Source organism: Penicillium concentricum (genome assembly GCF_028827145.1).
Source record: "Penicillium concentricum strain IBT 3081 chromosome Unknown utg000001l_segment0_segment0, whole genome shotgun sequence".
NCBI classification, from domain to species: Eukaryota; Fungi; Ascomycota; class Eurotiomycetes; order Eurotiales; family Aspergillaceae; genus Penicillium; species Penicillium concentricum.
Window position 1 is genome coordinate 5,235,333 of NW_026622754.1, and position 19,578 is coordinate 5,254,910.

At 49.9% G+C, this 19,578-nt stretch overlaps 5 protein-coding genes across 5 annotated transcripts; all 5 read left to right on the forward strand.

Moving 5' to 3' along the window:
* Nucleotides 1-290: 290 nt before the first annotated feature.
* Nucleotides 291-2,312, forward strand: N7517_001993 (F-box/WD repeat-containing protein; the record flags this gene model as incomplete). Its single annotated transcript, XM_056719723.1, has 1 exon — nucleotides 291-2,312. One exon carries the CDS (start codon nucleotides 291-293, stop codon nucleotides 2,310-2,312), a length of 2,022 nt encoding a protein of 673 aa, XP_056583858.1.
* A 2,642-nt stretch (nucleotides 2,313-4,954) lies between these two features.
* On the forward strand, nucleotides 4,955-12,244 carry N7517_001994 (ubiquitin carboxyl-terminal hydrolase; the record flags this gene model as incomplete). Its single annotated transcript, XM_056719724.1, has 5 exons — nucleotides 4,955-6,944; nucleotides 7,585-9,405; nucleotides 9,473-10,821; nucleotides 10,875-11,523; nucleotides 11,580-12,244. 5 exons carry the CDS (start codon nucleotides 4,955-4,957, stop codon nucleotides 12,242-12,244), a joined length of 6,474 nt encoding a protein of 2,157 aa, XP_056583859.1.
* Nucleotides 12,245-13,423: 1,179 nt separating this feature from the next.
* On the forward strand, nucleotides 13,424-14,422 carry N7517_001995 (uncharacterized protein; the record flags this gene model as incomplete). Its single annotated transcript, XM_056719725.1, has 1 exon — nucleotides 13,424-14,422. One exon carries the CDS (start codon nucleotides 13,424-13,426, stop codon nucleotides 14,420-14,422), a length of 999 nt encoding a protein of 332 aa, XP_056583860.1.
* Nucleotides 14,423-15,096: 674 nt separating this feature from the next.
* On the forward strand, nucleotides 15,097-17,252 carry N7517_001996 (PX and BAR domain-containing protein; the record flags this gene model as incomplete). The annotated part of the gene is made up of 6 exons (XM_056719726.1): nucleotides 15,097-15,190; nucleotides 15,257-15,525; nucleotides 15,575-15,841; nucleotides 15,897-16,940; nucleotides 16,992-17,105; nucleotides 17,157-17,252. 6 exons carry the CDS (start codon nucleotides 15,097-15,099, stop codon nucleotides 17,250-17,252), a joined length of 1,884 nt encoding a protein of 627 aa, XP_056583861.1.
* A 694-nt stretch (nucleotides 17,253-17,946) lies between these two features.
* Nucleotides 17,947-19,429, forward strand: N7517_001997 (putative endo-arabinanase; the record flags this gene model as incomplete). The annotated part of the gene is made up of 4 exons (XM_056719727.1): nucleotides 17,947-18,911; nucleotides 18,962-19,140; nucleotides 19,199-19,227; nucleotides 19,367-19,429. The coding sequence occupies 4 exons, from the start codon at nucleotides 17,947-17,949 to the stop codon at nucleotides 19,427-19,429; spliced, it is 1,236 nt and encodes a 411-aa protein (XP_056583862.1).
* Between the last annotated feature and the right edge of the window lie 149 nt (nucleotides 19,430-19,578).

Consider the following 19,578-nt stretch of genomic DNA (forward strand, 5'->3'; position numbering starts at 1 on the left):
AACGCTCTTATCCCAATCTTCCTCTCAGGGTACTCATATCGCCCGAATCGATAGCCCTTCACCCCCTCCCCCTTGACTCTCTGATCCTAGGAGAAATTTTCAAGGACCCTCGCCGCAACATTGATTGGTGTCCTTCCTCCGTCCTCCTTGATCTGAACAATTCAACTCAAAAGAACAGCGAGATCTACAAACCGACCGGGTCTTATCTCGGTACCACATCAGACGCGACCGTCTCTCGCCCGAGCGGTCGCCCCCCTTCCCTCACACCGCACGAGACCGAATCAGTCACCATGGCCGATACACCGGAACCTTCGTCCACACAACAGAGCCTCGCTGTCGCACATTCGGCAGTCAGTGCGAACGCCGACTCCAACCGCTCTCTGCCGCGCAAATACACCGACAACACCACACAAACCCTGGAGGAATTAGCGAGGCAAAATATGGCTCCGTTCCTCACAAAATATCAGCCACGGCAATATGCGCCTTTGCGCTCACAAGTTTCAACTCCATCTGAGCAACACTTAGTGAATGCCAGCTATTGCTATCGTCATCAACCGGACTCAAAATGTAGCAGACGCCAAGCCGATGAACAGTCGATGACTCAGCTGCAATCCGATCTGAACTTACTTCCTCAAAGTGACCAACAGGGTATTTCCCATGTGTGGTCGTTGTTCTCCGCTGCTCCAGCGAAGCAGCGAACTCTCATGCTCCAGGGAATTCTGGCGCAGTGCTGCTTCCCCCAACTATCCTATATCTCCGCCAGTGTCCGCGAACTCATCCGGATCGATTTCCTCGCTGCCCTTCCTCCCGAGCTGTCCTTCAAAATTCTTCGTTATCTCGACACAGCCTCCTTGTGTCGAGCAGCGCAAGTTTCTCCCCGGTGGAGAGCCCTCGCCGATGATGATGTGGTATGGCACCGGATGTGCGAGCAGCATATCCGTCGAAAGTGTAACAAGTGTGGCTGGGGTCTTCCTCTTCTGGATCGCAAGCGTCTGCGCGAAGCCAAGCGTGAGATTGAATTGCGCGCCACCAACTGGGGCAACGACGAGCCTGCCGCTGGGCCTAGTGACACTGCAATAGTCGCAGCTTGCTCGACAGTCGAACCCCCAGCCAGTGGCAAACGCAAGATGGAATCCGATGACGAAGTCTCCGGCCTTGCAAAGCGTCATTGTGCATCGCCTCCCCAGTCTCCCGAAGAGGACGAGAGTTACTTCAAAACTCGTTACCGTCCGTGGAAGGAGGTTTATCGGGATCGATTTGTTGTCGGTATGAATTGGAAGCACAAGCGCTGCTCAGTCAAGGTCTTCAAGGGCCACAGAGACAGTGTCATGTGTCTACAGTTTGAGGACAATATATTGATGACTGGGTCCTATGATGCTACGGTTAAGATCTGGGACACAGATACTGGTGAAGAATTGAGAACTCTCAAAGGCCACATGGCTGGAGTGCGATGCCTCCAGTTCGATGACACTAAACTGATCACGGGAAGTCTGGATCGCAGTATCAGAATTTGGAACTGGCGCACAGGCGAATGTATTTCCAAGTACAATGGCCACGCCGAAGCGGTCATCGCCCTTCACTTTGATTGCACTCTTCTTGCATCCGCCTCTGTCGATCGCACTGTCAAAATTTGGAACTTCAAGGACAAGTCTACGTTCGTTCTTCCCCACCCACAGGGTGTCAACGCTGTCAAAATCGACTCCATTTCACGCACAGTTTTGACCGCTTGTGACGATGGTGCCGCACGTCTTTGGGACCTGGACACCAAGACTTGTATCAGGGTCTTCCATAACCACATCGGAGCCGTTCAGCAAGTTGTTGCTTTGCCTCGAGAAATTGAACTGGAGAATCACCTCGCCGACTGCGAGAACGACCACGTCAGCACATCTTCTCAAAACGGCGACAATATCCTGAGCACACTTTCCCCTCTTCTCGAGGCCAAGTCTCTGTCTCTCCAGAACTCACCATTCGGCTCCTCTTTTGATCAGGATCAAGGCCGCGTGGAACCCCCGCGCTACATCATAACCAGCGGTGTGGATACCACCATCCGATTGTGGGAAACCAGCACCGGAAGATGCCTTCGTACCTTCTTCGGGCATCTAGAAGGTATTTGGGCTCTTTCTGCTGATACCCTCCGGATTGCGTCCGGTGGCATGGATCGCATGGTCAAGATCTGGGATCCTCGTGTTCCTACCGGCCAGGATACCTATGAAGGTCACAGCGCAGCTGTCAACTGCATTGGCCTGAGCGACAGTCGCTTCATTACTGGCGGTGATGACTACCAAGTTCGCATGTACGATTTCCGGGCCTAGTGGCCAATATTTCTTTTCTTTTGTCTGTCAAAAATACCCTTTTGGTTAGATATTTTCTATTGTCATGGGATGGGGCCTACAACTGCGGCGCTGCCATCTTCTCTGTTTTTTATTATTGCATCTCCGGTGGATGAATGGATACCCTGGCGCATCAAGAACGGTGGTTTGGCCTCGCATATTGCCACTGACTGCATTATAGGCGCTACTGGATTTTGCTTTTACTCCTTGTTCTCTTCTGTTATATGTCTGGCCCCATGTTGAAAACATGTTCCCCTGTTTCCCTATGACTATGAATGAATTCGAATGAATACATATGTTTCTTTAATGACCTAGTACTTGATCCAAATCAATACTTATTTTCCTGACGACTCAAGCAACGGTCCGGGGGGTGGAAGCGCCCAACGGGACGGCCCCACTGAGACGGGGACTAAGACTGTTTGGGATTAAGATGGTAACCTTCGAAGCTTTTAGCTTCAATGGCTTGGACCTCTACCTTGGAACGTTTCTACCAAACTGATAGTCGGTCCCGGACCTACGGGCTTTTCCATTTGCTTGTTGGATCTACAATATACGTACTGTATCTTCACTACTAACCAAATTCTAGACAACGCTGGATGGCTTCCAGACTCTACTTCGTCTTTCGTCGAACTTTAACAGCGATCGCACGGAAATTTTGAACTTCTGAATTGGTGGCGGCATATATACTATGCTACATACGTTACGTTAAGTTATACTCACCGCGTTCATGATACTGCACGTGGGCTTCAGCGGTGGATAGATCTAAAATATATAGAACACATACCATATCGTCAAATTTACTCAAAAGGAAAACTTAAAATATCCCCTACTGTTGGTATCGGAACAAGCCTAGGTAATCTTGTGGTCATTTTTGGGTGCTCCGTGGCTGAAGAGGATCGGACCTCGCGCTCCTGTTCTCAATTAGGAGGAGCCCATCGACTACTATAGAGGACTAAATGAATGTTGACCAGCCTCAATATTCATGATTCATAATCACCCTACAAGCCTCCGTTACTCTGTTTCCAACTTTTCCACCCTCTATATCTCAATAAAAAGTTGGGGGGGGGGGGGGGGGGCGATATACTCTGTCCTTCCAAACCACAACAGTTATAATTACTATGGCGTACGCTCGAACTGATATTCGATCTGACTCAGAGTGGTCTTATCAAATGGATGATCTTTCATACATGAGTATTTTGAGCAAACCCAGAGAAATGGAAGCTAACATCCTGCAGATCGAGACTCCGTCGACACAGAAGTCTACTTAGCCCATCCGGAAAAGCTAAATATCGAAGCTGAATACACCTGGGGTTCTAGCTCTTCGAGCTCCAGTCCTGCAAACTCTAGCTTTGATCTCCCCTCACGGCCTAGCGCTCAGTCGGTTGCTGTTACTAGACAGCCCGGAAACCATGACAGCCACCGCTGGGCATTTTGGAATAGTTGGAAGCTACTCCCGACAGCAGTGAAGTGGTGTGTAGTTGTATTCCTGTTACTCGCCGCTATAGGTGTGGTGTTATGGTTGGCTGTCTCGTTACCCCCCAGACCAGCAAGGACCACATCGAAAAAAAGACAGGTAAATATCGAAACCACGAAGCTCAACAGCGAGAATGTCATACACCAACGTGCCTCGATAATAGCCCTGCCCAGCGACTCTTCCAAGATCCCTCTGTATACTGCCACGCCGTCCCCCCTTATGACCGCTGTCATTTACATCTTCATGGATCCTGCACGAATACTTTTCTGACCAAGGCCCATGTCGCTACGTCCACGAACGGTGTCGCCTTCCCCAACCCCTCTATGGGAGTGACGAGAAATCCAAGTGACACATTGAATACCGTCGCGGACAAATCAGCTAGAAAGAGGTTGCCGCCTGCTTGAATTCTAGACCTTGCCCTCCGGAACCAAGTACGAGGAGAGACTCTACAACGAAAGAGTTGGCCACGAGAGAAATATGTCTCGCGGATGTCGATATGCTACTTAAGCTCATCTCTAACATTTTACTTAGGTTTACTCGTCTGCACCTAGAATAACACACGTGATGGCTTAGAACTAGAGGGGAGAGAGAAAACGGGGAATGGAACAGGTCGGGTCAATTGATATAATGGATACAGGGTGAGATTGTGTGTGGTTTGCGGCCTGTGTTGGAAAATGTTGTTTATTGATATGAATGGATGGAAATTGCTATTGATTTTAGTATTACTACATTGTGTATTCCAAAGGGTATCGTCTCCTGTTGCTGCAGTTCCACATCAATACATGAATACAATTCTATCCTATTCAATTCAATTGTTCCTGCTTTTGAGACCTGGGTACTATTATCTACAACCTCAATCGCCTTACCTTTTTTTATCCTCCTGTCAATGGACTGCCACTCAGTATTTAAGTGGGTGTCATCTCATCTTCATTTCCAATTTACTTTCAGTTGTACAGCTCCAGCAATTGAATGTGTTGATATCAGCATTGCAGGTTGTTGCTCTGCCACTTGAACATTTGACCACCTGTCTTCAGTTGATTTAATATGACGAAGCTGTGGGTTGATTGCTTGTGATTATGATGATCCTGGCACTTTTTAATTAAACTTGACCGCAGTTTCTTCACAGCTCGCAGGAATTCGGCCATTCGCCATGGCATACTCTCCTGAGAGGCTCGCGCGAGCTCAGCAGTTGTTTAACCATAGAACAAGCGACTTCTACATATTGCCACACCTTACTGGCCCATATCACTTGCGAGAGCGTGCCTCTAAGCGTGCTGCTGCTGTTGCGTCGTGGCATGACAACGACGAAGATGAAGACTACAAACCTTCGACCAAGCGAACACCGAGCAAGCGCAAGCTATCGCTTTTCCATGAGGATGACCAATCCCCTCGGTCTGAGAAAAAGGCTAGGAGCCTATCTCCGACTTCGACGCTCCGTTCTAGACTGAGCCCAGACATAGGAGAAGAAGATGATGTTCCCCCTTCGACACCCTCCCAACACAGTGAACCCGACAGCTGGGACCGATATTGGGCCATCAATCCGGAGACAGACACGCCAAGTTCACGATACAGCCTTCGACGCCGCAACAAGGAATCGGTGTCGGCGTCACCACAAAAGAAAGACAAAACCAAGGTCGAGGCATTGGCATCAAAGTCGACTGCGGATGTCCTGTCTGCCGATAATAACCTTCCGGTGAGAGAGTGCGCTGCCTGTCAGGAACTAGGCATGGAATGTTCGCTTGCATCTGACCCTGATCCATACGCATATCCTTGCACAACATGCGAAGTGGATGATGTCTTTTGCGTTGTGAGCCCTCCACCCAAATGGAAGCGATCATGCGAGCTTTGCAAAGGTCGGAAGAAAGAGCTTTGCTCATATCGCTTCGCTGATTATGATCATTCCCAACCTTGTCTCTCATGCCGGAATCATGGGTTCGAATGTGTTGCTGGACCAGCTAGATACCCACCCTTTGCACTCTTTTCCACGAGCGAACCAAGCGAACCGGGCAGTTCTTCAAATGTTGAGTCTCCTGCAACCTCCAACTCACCCCATGGCTCCCCAGAGCTTGATGTTCCTGAGGAATCCAAGACCAGTGAACAACTCAATTCCCCAAAGATTGATCATCTAGCAAGCTGCAACCCAGCACGTGGTAACCCGGAAATCGACGTCGACGAGGCATCCAAGCTGAGTGAACAAGTTAGTTTCCCAACTATCCATTCACCAAAGATCCAGAGTCCGGAGACAAATCCCAGCAAGAGCAACTCTTGGGAGATCTCATTCCCCCCATTCAGTAGCGCACAGCCCTCCGTTGTTGATGGACCGAAGCCACACGAGGTGATTGAAATCACTGATTCAGACGATGACATCCCGAAGAAGCAGAATTCGCCAATTTATATTTCTGACTCCCTTGAATCACCCCCTCGGACCACTGTCTCAGATACCATTGCTTCACAGTCTGCAAACATCCATCGAATCTGGACTGAACTTGCTCATCCTGTGGTGTTCCTCGCAGATGACCCCTGCGACTGGTGCAACAACTTTGCATATGGCATCACTGGTCTCGGTCCTCGTAACCCAGAGGTTTGGCTGGATGAAAAAGGCACGATCGTCGAGCTTCAGGATGGCCATATTGCCGAAGGAAAAGAACAGAGCCGGATGTGTGCCTCCTGTATATGGAATCGATGCAAAATCATCCAATGCTCCCACAGCACTCTCAACCTACTACCTGCCCCCTTTTCCCCGCAAGATGAAGTACGCAAGACTGCTGCTTTAACGCTTCTACAGAAAGCAAGTGATGCACTCACTGACCCCGACACTGGAGAGGCTGGTAGCTTTTACCCAAGTCCCATTTACGAATGGTGCAGCCTGTGTCGAGAGCCCGCATTCGGGTCTTGCCAGGCGGTTCAGCCACTTGATGTCTACGCAGATGTGGTGGACTGTGATGAAGAAACCCGTGGATGTGGACTGATGCTCTGTGAGTACTGTCTCGAGCTCACCAAGCGATTCAAGGGTGACCTTAATGCTGTCGTTGCATGGGGTCGCAATGACTCGTCTCATCCTGTACAATACCGAGCCGATATGGAGTTCATCCTCTCAGGAGCGGAGCACAACCAGCTCTACAAGCGTTACATGCAGGATAGTTGATTTGCAAATTGTCTTCTTGTTTAATGTATCTATCTATCTATCTCAACATGGCTGAGCAGCTAAGTTCAGTTGAGAAAATACAAAAATCACCTTAATAGTTTCAAATGTGTTTTTGAATTTCTGAGCCGTGTGGTACCTAGATAAAAACCTCATCTTTGTTTGCTGTAATCTGTTTGATGAGTCGTGATGGTGAGGGCATTGTTGCCCTAATTGTTCACAATAGCTCAATAGAACCCCAATAGGAATATAATCATCCCACAAACAAACGTGCATGTAATGAAGAAAATAATAACTATTGACAATTAATCCCATTCACGAGTCTCTCCCATTGTGCGAACTACTCTGAATAGTCCACCTTCAAGTATAAGAGCTTCACAGCTCCAACTTGTCAATCTTTCTTCTCTTTTTTTCCATACATCTTCTTTTCATATCTTCTCACTCTTTATCTTATTTTACTCAGACTCTCTTTTTTTCATTATTCACTAATTGTCTTAACTTCATCTACAGACGCTGGGCATCTGTATGTGGATAGCCCTGGATTTCGTTTCCGCTCCGGAAAAAAAAAAAATTACCTTCGGATTTTCTGCCAGTTGAATTCGCTTCACAACCAAATCCCCTTGTACTTCCACCAAAAGGAAGTAAGGGTGCTGCTTTGATCCCGTCTTCTATTTTCCCCTGGTTGCCCCGAGCTGCGACACGAGGTGCGCAGCTCATCGCCACGACGTCTTCACCAAAGCGACGAAAAGTCTCCCCAGAGCCTCGCACCAGTCCAGGCCTTCGGGCTCGACGTCACGGCCGCTCCGAACCACCACATTCTCGCCACACATCTTCCTCTTCTTCCCGCGGCCAGAGTTCGTCGTTGTCCCCGCCTCGCTACGTGCCTGCGCATCTGCAGTTTCAGTCTGGAAGCCCGCCTGGCCGCTCGCTCACCCCCGCGACCGCGACCGCCGGACTCTCCCTCTCCAGCGACCATTCCGACATGCCCTCCGATACTCGAGAGGGTACACCTCCAACCCATGGACGATCCCCTTCTCCCGGCGAGAAGCGCCCGGCATCCGAGATTACTGACTCCGACCCTGAAGGAGGCGTGAGCACTGGCTTCAGTAACGCGCGCACTTACATTATTCCCCGCACATGCGATGGCACAAATGACGAATCCACATATCCCACCACTTCGAGCAATGACAACACCGGGGTGGCATCCTCGGCTTGCGAGCTGTCCAGACCAGCATCCCCAAAGTCAGGCGATATTCCTACAATCGACGAGCAGGTGACTGAGGTGAATGCGCTGATGAAGGCGCCGTTGAAAAATGGACAAAAGGGCTTTGTGGTTTCAATGGCTTGGCTGAAGAAGGTGCTTGCACGCACTACGGCGCACGCAGACCACACTGACAAAGGATCATTGGAGGGTGATATTGGTCCTGTCAACAATTTGAACATCATGCTTGACACCGACCCGGCAACGCCCAGCTTCAAAGACGAAACCGGTGAAATATTTGTGCCTATGCGCCCTGGTTTGCATGACGCTTTGGATTTTGCGATAATCCCACAACATGGCTGGGACCTGATCCAGAAGTGGTATGGCCTCGCCGACCAGTCACCTGTGATCATTCGCTATGCCCACAACACCAACCCACCCGGTGATACCGAAAACATCGAATATGAGACTTATCCTCCGATTTTCACCATTTTCAAATTGGCTAACCCCGCCGCGGGTACCACCCCGACCGTCTTGCGACAAACCATCAAGCCGTCTGTAAAGATCTTGGCCAGTCGCCAGACGAACTACCAGAAATGGTTGAAGGATGCCAAAGAGCAGACTTGTATCGATATGTCGACCAAGGTCCGAGTTTGGAAAATTCTCCAGCTACCTCGTAGCACCACTGCATCGGCATCGGCAACTCCTGCTGCCTCCCGCAGCCAATCGCCTGCTCCTCCATTGGCTCTGATCTCGAACCCAAACGACAAGCTCCTTTTCGATTTGAATGTTTTCCTCGAACTTCCAGAGGGAAGCCACCGAGTGCTGCTTGATAATGTGAAGGATCAAACCCAAAATGCAAACTACAACGGTCGTATGACCCTGGATATGGCTGGTCTCAGCGTGGCAAACTGTGTTGTTCTTGAGGAACAGATCGGGAGCTCCAAAGGAGGAGAATGGGTGTCTGAAGCCTCTGCAAAAACTCTCAAGAGTCTGGGTATCCCTGTGGAACAGCCGAGGAACGATGCTGCTGCTAAAGCATCTGCCGCTAAAGCTACACTGAAGAGCACACAACCGCCGCAGCCCAGTGGCAGATCTACTCCTTCCCAGGGACCCGATCCAATTAGGGGTCTCATCTCTCGAGGTCGGAAGGGTCGACAGCTTATCGTGGGATTGCAAAACCTTGGCAACACTTGTTACATGAACTCCGCGTTGCAATGTGTGCGAAGCATTGAGGAATTGTCTTATTACTTCCTTAGTGAGTATACCAATCTTACTTTTGGATTCTGCGAACGAGGTCTTTCGGTGCTAATCTTAATCTGCAGGTGGAATGTACAAACCAGAGCTGAACCCTACCAACGTCCTTGGATGCGGCGGTGTTATTGCCAAGCAATGGGCCAATTTACTTCAGGACCTCTACAAATCGGACCCTCAGCCGAGATCTGTCAACCCCTATAGGTTTCGTGCTGCCGCTGGTCGGCAACGTGAAGATTTTGCTGGCTATGAGCAGCATGACAGTCAGGAATTTGTGATGTTTCTCCTTGATGCACTGTCGGAAGATCTAAGCCGCATCGTTGGCAGCAAGCCATCCACTGTCATCCCTGATTCCACTGATGAGATGATCCACGATCGCAAGGCTCTTGAGGATTTCGGAAAGAAGTGTTGGGACCTCTACGAGGCCCGTAACGCCTCCATTATCACCGATCTGTTTGCTGGAATGTACAAGTCAACACTGATTTGCCACAATTGTGAAAAGACTAGCATCATCATGGACCCTTTCACAATGGTGACTGTGCCCATTCCAACGGGCCCGACACTCATCAGTCGAACGATTATCTTTTACCCTCTTGATGGCCCACCCGTGTCTCTGAAAGTCCGACTCGATGAAAACGATACTTTGAAAGTCTGGAAGGATTTTGTCGCCCAAAAGATGGGAATTGATGGGGAACGAATCCTTGTAGCAGAGACATTGCACCATTCCTTCTGGCAAATGTTTTGTGAAGATGACGATACTTTCGGCAGTCTACGCATTTCCCAGGAAGACACCATTGTGTTCTTTGATCTTGGTCCTCTTCCTACATCTACCAATTCTTCTGACTCGCCCTCCAATGGTGATGCAGTCATTGTACCCATCTTCCACCGCAAGCTTGTTCCGCGCAAGAACAAAGAGGCCACTCGTGAACTTTTCGGATTTCCATCCTTCATACGTCTTTCTATTGAAGAAGCTCAAGATCTTGAGGCGATTTACCGCAAGCTCCTGGGCCAGGCCAATAACATGACTACACGCGACATTCTGGCTGCCGAGGAAAACAATGACGACCATACAACTGATGACTCTGACACTGTGGTCACAAACGAGGATGATGCACGATCAGCAGATTCCCGAATCAGAACATCTTCTATCGACGGCGAAGACAGCATCGTTGACATTTCCATGCAGACAGAGCAAGTGCCCAAGTCCGTAGAGGGCTCTGATGAGTCGGATTCTGAATCTGAATCTGTCAAGCCTCCTCAGCATCCTCTCGCTGGAAAGATTGCTGCCAGTTTGTTGTCACTTTTTGATGCAAAAGTCATGAGCACAAATGCCACTCTGCCTGATGGACGCAATATTAACCCACTCAAAAAGTTCCCTCTCCTTTCCTCTCGCATCCCATCTCCTCCCACTTCTACTAAGGTTCGTTTGTTCCATCTTGTCCGTTCATATTGAGCCCCGCTAATCTTCACCAGGGATCCGATGCTTCATCCCAAAGCTCCGCAGATGACAACATAGACGATGACGTCGATGCAGATGAATCTGATCTCTCAACAAACTCAGCACCATCGCTCCTTCACCAAGGTGATGCTATTCTGCTTGACTGGACTCCTGATGCCGTTGATTCCCTTTTCGGCGGCAAGCCACGTGACCCCGAGGAGCTTCGTGGTCGTCCTACCTACCTGAGCATCAAGAATGTATTTGATCACTCCATGGTGGTAAGCCAGAAAAAGCCGAAGCAATCGAATGTCTCTCTCGACCAATGTCTGGACGAGTTCAGCAAAGAGGAAATTCTTTCTCGGGCAGATAGCTGGTTCTGTCCACAGTGCAAGACACACGTTTCCGCCACCAAGAAGTTTGAGCTGTGGAGAACCCCGGATATTATGGTAGTTCAACTCAAGCGGTTTAGCCAATTCCGCGGCAGACACGGACACAAGATCAGCACTGTCATCGACTTCCCCTTCGAGGGACTGGATTTGAGCAGCCGAGTTGAAGGCCCCACGGATGGGAAGAGTACGGTGTACGATTTGATTGCTGTCGACAACCACGTGGGTGGAATGGGTGGCGGTCACTACACTGCCTACATCAAGGACTTTGTATCCGGTGCCTGGGTGTATTGCAACGGTTCGATCTCCCCTCGATATGCTAATTGGAAGATATCTTACTGACATGAATTTCAGATACCTCTGCTAAGACTGTTACCAATATGCAGTCCATCATCACGGCGGGTGCCTACCTCCTGTTCTACCGCCGTCGCTCTGACCATGCATTGGGCAACCAGGAGCTGCGGGAGCTGGTTGAAGGTTACCGGAACGACTCGGAGAGTGTTTCTGGCAGTTCCTCCGGCTCCCGCAGCCCTGGTGGCTCCCAATCACCTTCGGAGGACGGTGGTCGTGTCCTTGGCGGCGCACCCCGCAAGGGGTCGTCTGCCTTGGGCGGGGTGGGGGTGGCACCCCGAGTGAGCCGGGGGCAAGACTCCCTTGGCAATGACCTGTACTCTTCTGCCGAAGAGAGTACTTCGGGCTCGGAAGACGGGGGCAGCGAAGGTAAGAAATTCGGCCTCGAGCACGAAAACGGGGGATCGCAGGTCGACTCCTTCAGCAAGCTCACGGAACCCTCTTGGTCGTTCGACGCCGCTCACGACATCTCACAGATTTCCAGTGGTAATGCTGCCACCGAAGATGGCGTCTTCGAGGGTCGATGTCCATGGGGTGATGGCATGGACATCGACCCTCCGTTTCAGTTTGGTCTCACTTCTGGGGGTGAGGGGGATGATTCCTCCGATGATCTCCCAGTCGTGGAGCTGCGTGTGGGGTCCGAGGACATGATGTCCTCGGGCACATGAATGATACGAACAAAAAAAAAAACAAAAAACAAAAAAAACCCCCAAAAAACTGGGAGGCGGATGGGGAGGATGGGGTGTTTTTCGACAGGGAGGGGAGGGGGATGGGCTGGTGGCCCGTACAAAATAAAAAAATGATTTCTTGTTTTAATTTCAATCACATTCCCAAAGCAAAGCAAAGTAAGAGTAAGGCCAAAATCAGGCCAATGTAAAAAGAAATGCGAGTGAAGCTGTAGAGAAAGTAAGAGCTTCTCTGTCTCACTTCTTCATCCCTTAACTATCAGCTTCCTCGCCGGGGTCTTATGTCTACAACAGATCGGCTGACTATGACCTCGCCTCTTTCATAGCAAGTTACGCCAAAATACCTGCCGGATTTGACTCTACCTGAGCTCAGTCTTCGCCGGCAACGGCTGCTAGCAATTTATGTCCATGTATTGCGACCTCGTTCTGTGCAGCTTGGTCTTATTCTTTGTTCTCCCATGCTTCTTTACCCATAGCGGCTTAGCCCACTGCTAATACTGTTCCAAGACCCCTAAGCTGATCATAAATGTAACATGTTTGTTTCAAGATTTCTACGACTTGCTTCACAAGCAAAATTCCAGTACTAATCACTATAACTTATTCCAATTCTTCTTATAATTTCAACTGCACATGTGGCACTAGACGCGTGTCCGAAGATTGATATTCTCTATAGCAACTGTGTGTGGTATATTGTTGGCAGTTTCCATGGTTGTTCAAGAATCAAACCTATGTTTGTAGTGAAATTCCATAGGTCGTACAAGAGGGCATGTGAAGGCAATGAAAGATCGACAAACACCTATAATATTCTTAGCATCAGCTATACTGAGTCTTATGACTTTAAATGCTCTATATTGACCCATCGAAACAAGTGCTATCCAACGCAAGTCATCTAGTCTAGACCGAGAAACCCTCTTTATTGACTCAGTTATTGGAATAATGTGAATAGATGATATGCAGATGTAGATACATAGAGAAGAGAAAGTTGTGTGGTCTTGTGGCCTTGTGGCCTTGGGGCACTGTAAGGAATGTGCTACAATGGCTCCTTCTATATTAGGGCTGAGTGCGTGCAACTTTATCCCCTCCAAATAATTATGTCCCCAATTGCCACGCTTTACTCGATTCAATCACCGAGTCTCCATACATCCACGCACTTATTTCAAGATGAAACGCACTGCACCTTCTCCAAAACGTAGGGGACTCTTCAAACATGAGCCGCACCAACTCAATCCCAATATATCTGCATTGTGCCCAGAGGTCATCAGCATCAGTCCTGCTACTGCCAGATCGATGATCGCAAAGATCAACTCCGAGCACGCGGATAGGCACTTGGATTTCCAAAGCGCCGGTGACCAGCTCGAGCTTCTGAGGCTTGAGACCTTGCGCCTCAAAATGATGGAGTCCATGGATTCCAAGTCTCATCCACCTAATGAGGTGTCACCTCAGCACGCGACTCCCATCTCAACCCAGAGCTTGGGAGAACCTGGTCCCACCGTCCCAAACTCGATGCGAACCTCCATTCGACCCCGTACTGCAGTCCTGAGCGAAAGTGAGATCAGTGTTCTTGATCTCGGTCCCAGTCTACATTCTCCCCACCTTTCAGCTCGAGCCTCTCGTCGCAACTCAACCTCTGCAAATGCTCATCACGGACTACTCGGCCTCGCCCGTACCACTGCTCCCAACTTTATGCCAGGGCCTGGTAGCGATACTTCGGATAAGCCATCTGACCACCAGCTCCGGACAGACGACCTTGAATCTGTCGCTCTCACTTCCGCCAGTGGCTCCATCAACAATGAATTTCCTCTCAACTTACGTCAACGCCGCCAGAACAGAGCTAACATCACTCTTCCCGGCCCCCATGAGCTACAAACTCATCGCGTAAACCATTCATCTACCATCAGTGAGGCTACTCATGGTCTGAGAGATCAATTCGACTTTGGTAATAGCCCTACTTTCTTCCCAGATGAGTCCAGCCGCCGGATTCACTCGCTGTCTGTCCCGCAATCTCCCCAGTCTCCGCCCCTGCCGCCCATGCCAACTCTACGACGTGCTCAGAGCTCATTCAACGGAATGGAGCCGGCTTTTTCAGCTATGCGCATTGCGGAGCGGGTGAAACGAAATGCACGCGACGCTGCAGGGTCTCGGGATGCCGATCGGAAGTGAGACACAGGGCGCAGAAACAGCGAGGTATGAGATATGAGGGTCATTTGACGGCAGGAGAAAGCTTTGTGGACTTTAATTCTTGTTCGGGGCACGGCGGAACAATATCTGAAGCTTTGAGATATGGGGAATCGGTTATGAGTTGTGGGACCTTGCAAATGTTCGCATTCGAGGCTGTTGACTTCGAGCCATACATGCAACCTTAACCATACATCGCCTGTTTAATAGCTTGTTACCTCAAATGGAGTTTATCTCAAAATGTTTGTGTGGGTAATTTCCTCGCTTTGTGGATATATTAAGCTTGACTGGCTCCCAATGAGAATAATATCTTACTGTAGTGGTTTAGGGCTACATCGATGTATACATCGCCCGCTCTTGGGGATCACCCTTTGATGACGTTGCGACCGACGGGAAACCTGGGATTCAAGCTAAACCCATCGTAGACGTTGTATTGTGGGACAAAAAACATATATCAACTCACTTTGAAGTTTTCCTCAACTGCCCTTTGGAGGTATCTTGTCCATATTCTATTCATAGCCTGGGCAAGCCTCTTCATGACGTAATCGTGAACACCGCCTTGCACCAGCCACACCACGACTTCCCCCCCGCAGATCCCCAGGCACAGCTTCTCCAACTCAGGTTCCGGTGATAGTTGACCTTATCACCATACCTTCATAATGTGGAACGACGAAGATAATAATCCCTACGGGGCCTTTGACCAACATCAGTCTGGCCTATCTGACTCCCTCCATTCAGCTGCTCTCTCTCCTCGTAAGCTCTCCGCTCGGCTCCCACCCTAATGCTTCTGCCTTTGGATCAGTATCTTACACCAGCTAGCTCTCTATGAACATGACTCAACCCCTCCATCTAGTCGCGACTCCAACAGCGAGCCTCCCGATTACATCACCCATCCCGAAGACCTCAGCGATCCCGAGGATGAGGCCGAGTATGGTGCCGCCAGTGAACAATACCCTCGGAAGAGCGTCTATGACAGCCGGATTGAGCAGCTCCTTTACGAAAACCCAGAGATGCCAATCTTGATCACAGATGCCGGGAAAAATCATGAAGGCGGCGGGGGCTTTATTGTTTACACAATTCGGACTGCGGTATGAGAATCGTGCCTACCGGAGAACGTACAATGCTGAGTGTTGATAGGACCTGGAAGTGCGCCGTCGATATTCTGAGTTTGCATCATTGCGACAAACCCTTGTCAATTTGCATCCCACCTTGGTCATTCCGCCGATTCCCGAGAAGCATAGCATGGCGGACTATGCAGCCAAGCCTACCAGGGCCAAAGATGATGCAGCCATTATAGATCTCCGAAAGCGCATGCTTAGTGTGTTTCTCAACCGCTGCAGGCGTATGAAGGAGGTCCGCGAAGATGGGGTGTGGTGGAGATTCCTTGATCCCAACGTTAGCTGGGTGGGTTCTAGCTGGATATTCCTGGTCAAGGGTTTATTTACTAACGTTTGCACAGAGTGAGGTTTTAAGCTCCCATCCTGCATCATCGGTCCCAAAGAATAACCTCAAAGCGCCACCTCTTGATCCCGCAAACCCCACACCAGCTCATGGCTGGCTCCCGATTCCGTCTACATCCGCAAAGCTCAAGCCCAGCGGTGGGATTACAACAGTTGGCGGAAACGCAGCATCTGCCACATCACCGAGTGAGCCAGAAGCGCCCTCGCTCCCAGGACCTGAGCTCCTCGGGCGGTTCCCTCCCGAGTCACGCAAGCTTAGCGAGGAAGAACTGGACCCTTACTTTATTAATTTTGAAGCGTCTACGCGGGAGCTAGAACTACTTTTGCAGGGCAACATTGAGAAAGTTAATCGACGAACTCTCTCGCATTTGTCTGGGCTCTCAGCCGACCTCATGGAGCTGGGGGCGCGTTACAACGGATTTTCTCTCTCGGAGCAGTCGCCAACAGTAGCTGCCGCCATTGAGCGGATCGGCCAGGCTGCGGATACTTCTTATATTGAAACCGAAGAACTATCCTCGGCTTTGAGCGCAAGTTTTGCGGAACCTATGCGGGAGAGTGCGCAATTTGCTAGTGTTGTTCGAGGAGTTCTACGATACAGAGTGCTTAAGCGGGTACAGCAAGAAATGACTCGCGATGAGTTGTCGAAGAAAAAAACTCTACTAGACTCCCTCGAACGCAGTGAACTCGAAGCCAAGCGCATTGAGCAGTATCTCAACCGCACCAGCCATCAATCCGGAGGGACGAAGCCTCGTTCTCTGTCAACCTCATCCGCTGAAGCAGGCAATAGCTCGGCCATGTCAGCCGACTCAGGCTTCAGACCTCACGACGACTCCACCAGCCCTCCGCCTGGGTCGCAGACTGGAGGACTCAAGAGATCTGACCCTTCAGTATCAGGGTCCGCTCATCGGAAGTCATCCAGCGGGACCTTCGTAGCGAACAAAATCTTCGGTCGCATCAGCCATGCCATCCACGGGTTCGCGGATGTGGATCCCGAACGAACACGTCGAGACCAGATCGGAAAGACCAAAGAAAGTCTAATCCAGGTATGTGGATAGTGGAGCAGAATTGTCAGATTGTAAAACTAATCTTCTTAGTTGGAGCACGCATTAGAAGTGTCCGAAAAGGACGTCAAAGATGCGAGCGCAGGCGTGCTGCATGATCTCAAGCGCTTCCAAAAAGACAAAGAAGCCGATCTGCGACGGTACATGGTATGCATGGTGCCCCAATATGATTTCAAACCATGACTGATGAATTTCTAGGTTGCATATGCTCGTTGTCACTTGGATTGGGCGCGGAAGAATCTGGAGACATGGACTGAAGCCAAAGATGAGGTGGACAAGATCGTGGCCCGATAGAAGACCATACATCTTTATGTTCCGGAGCTCGGCGCTGGCGTTTGGGGAATATCTTTTACTTTTTTTTCACTTGTCGTTGAAAATGCAAATTTGGTACATTCAATTATCTGAGTCTAGGCCAATTCTGTATAGAAAGTAGTAGTCCCGAAGGGCTTTGTCTTACATGTGCCTTGGTCCCTACAACCCTACAGGACTGTATTGTTCGAGGTCTCAAGAGGCCAAAAGGGCTATGTTTATATATCCGTTTTCGTCTTGACAGGAGATGGACACATTCCGGATGCTGACCCACCACTTCCCATGAGATAAGAGAAAGATCGACACTGCAACCAACCTCATCTCCCTTGCTTGTCAACTTCATTAACTTGTACATATGACGTTAATTGTGTGACTTCCTCGGTGGTTAATTGCATAATAGCCTAGACTGACAGTAATTCGGCTTTTGTGCCACGAATCCTGTTGTGAATCCTTCCGCTTCCATCGCGTCAAGGCGAATCTGTATCTTCTACAGATCTAACTTCTTCTCTGGGCATTCCGAAACCTTGCAGGCATGTCCAATTGTGGACCTCTATTGAGTGATCAGTGGACTGTCTCGCAATTCTTTCCCTCCCTGTCCTGCCTGCATCACGAACTCCACCCTATCAGGGTGGCAACGCTGTGCCTCGATTGAAAACGATGAGTGCCTGGATCCATCAGTATGATCGTCAGGGCCGGTCACTTATCACGGTCGATATCGCCATCTGGCTATCACGATGAATTTCAACATCGGTCTTCTCGGCTTTTCTGGAACCAATTCCCACGACGCTGGATCAAGATGCTTCCTTTCCTCGCCTTAGTATGCTTCTTATCCGTCGGCCTTGGCGTTAATATCAATCGGAGAGACCAGACCTTTGAACATGGCCAAAAGTTGCAAGATCTGGGAAATGACCAGGCTATAAGTCGCTTTCCTCCTCCTCGTCAGACACAGCAACATACACATGATCCCACTATCCTGCGTGTGGGCGATGAATATTATCTTTATCATGTCGGTGAACACATTCTCATCCACACTGCGCCTAGTATGGCCGGTCCGTGGAAACGTGTTGGCAGTGTTCTGGATGCCAAGAGTGTGATCCCGAAGGGTGATCGTGCCGCTCCCTGGGCCCCGACCGTTATCACCGTCGACGGCACATACTATTGCTATTACAGTGTTAGCAAGGCTGGCTGCCGTGACAGTGCTGTTGGAGTGGCCACATCTAACTCTCCCGGACCAGGCCACTGGTATGACCACGGCACTGTCATCGAGACGGGCACGGGCAATGGATCGGAGATCTATCCTTACACGGTGTCAAATGCAATTGACCCTAGCACGTTGGTCACTCCCGATGGAGATGCATATTTGACTTTTGGAAGCTATTGGAATGGCATTTTCCAAATTCCACTGAGCAAGGACCTCCTCTCTCCAGCTAGCACTACCGAGCCCGATGAACGTCAACTGGCCTGGGAGCCTGAATCGCTCGGCTCACCAAATCGCATGGCCAACAACATTTGTGGTGATCCGAGCGGTCCCCATCCCATTGAGGGCGCCTTCATCTCCTACAATGATGGATGGTACTATCTCTGGTTTAGCCATGGTTTCTGCTGCAATCTCAAGAAAGATAATCTGCCACCCACTGGTCAAGAGTAAGTCTTGATAATCTAGTGACTTGTTGCTCTATACTTACATCCTTCAGATATTCCATACGTGTTGGACGCTCCCACAGCCCCCGTGGCCCTTTCACAGACAAGGCCGGTACGGATCTTGTCAAAGGCGGCGGCGAACTTGTCTATGGCTCGAACGGAGATACCTATGCCCCAGGCGGGCAAGCTGTGATCCGTGATGGCGATACCGATGTGCTTTACTACCACTACTGTGTGTCTACCCCTAAACCCAAGGATCATCTTTGAACTCAATACTGATCTCATCACAGTGAACACGTCCGTTGGCATTGCATTCCAGGTAAGCTCACACTAAGCTATTGCTAGACTTGTGGGCCACGATTGTCGTGGTTTATGCACCCCTGTCGATCCTCCTTCGTTATCCCTTGCACCATGCACATGAACGTCATCAAGATCTGATCTAACATATGAAACCACAGGACGCTTTCCTTGGATTCAATCCTCTCAAATATGTTGATGGATGGCCCGTCGCTCAGGGATGATCTCACCTTCGCACGTCATTTATTTCTCCATCTGCCCTCGACTTTCCGCTCCACCACTATAGGCCCCCGAAATAATCTGCGACCATACTCCACGCATTTTGCATCTGCCTTCAACTCACCCCTTTTCTTTCGAGAATGGATCTCGGATT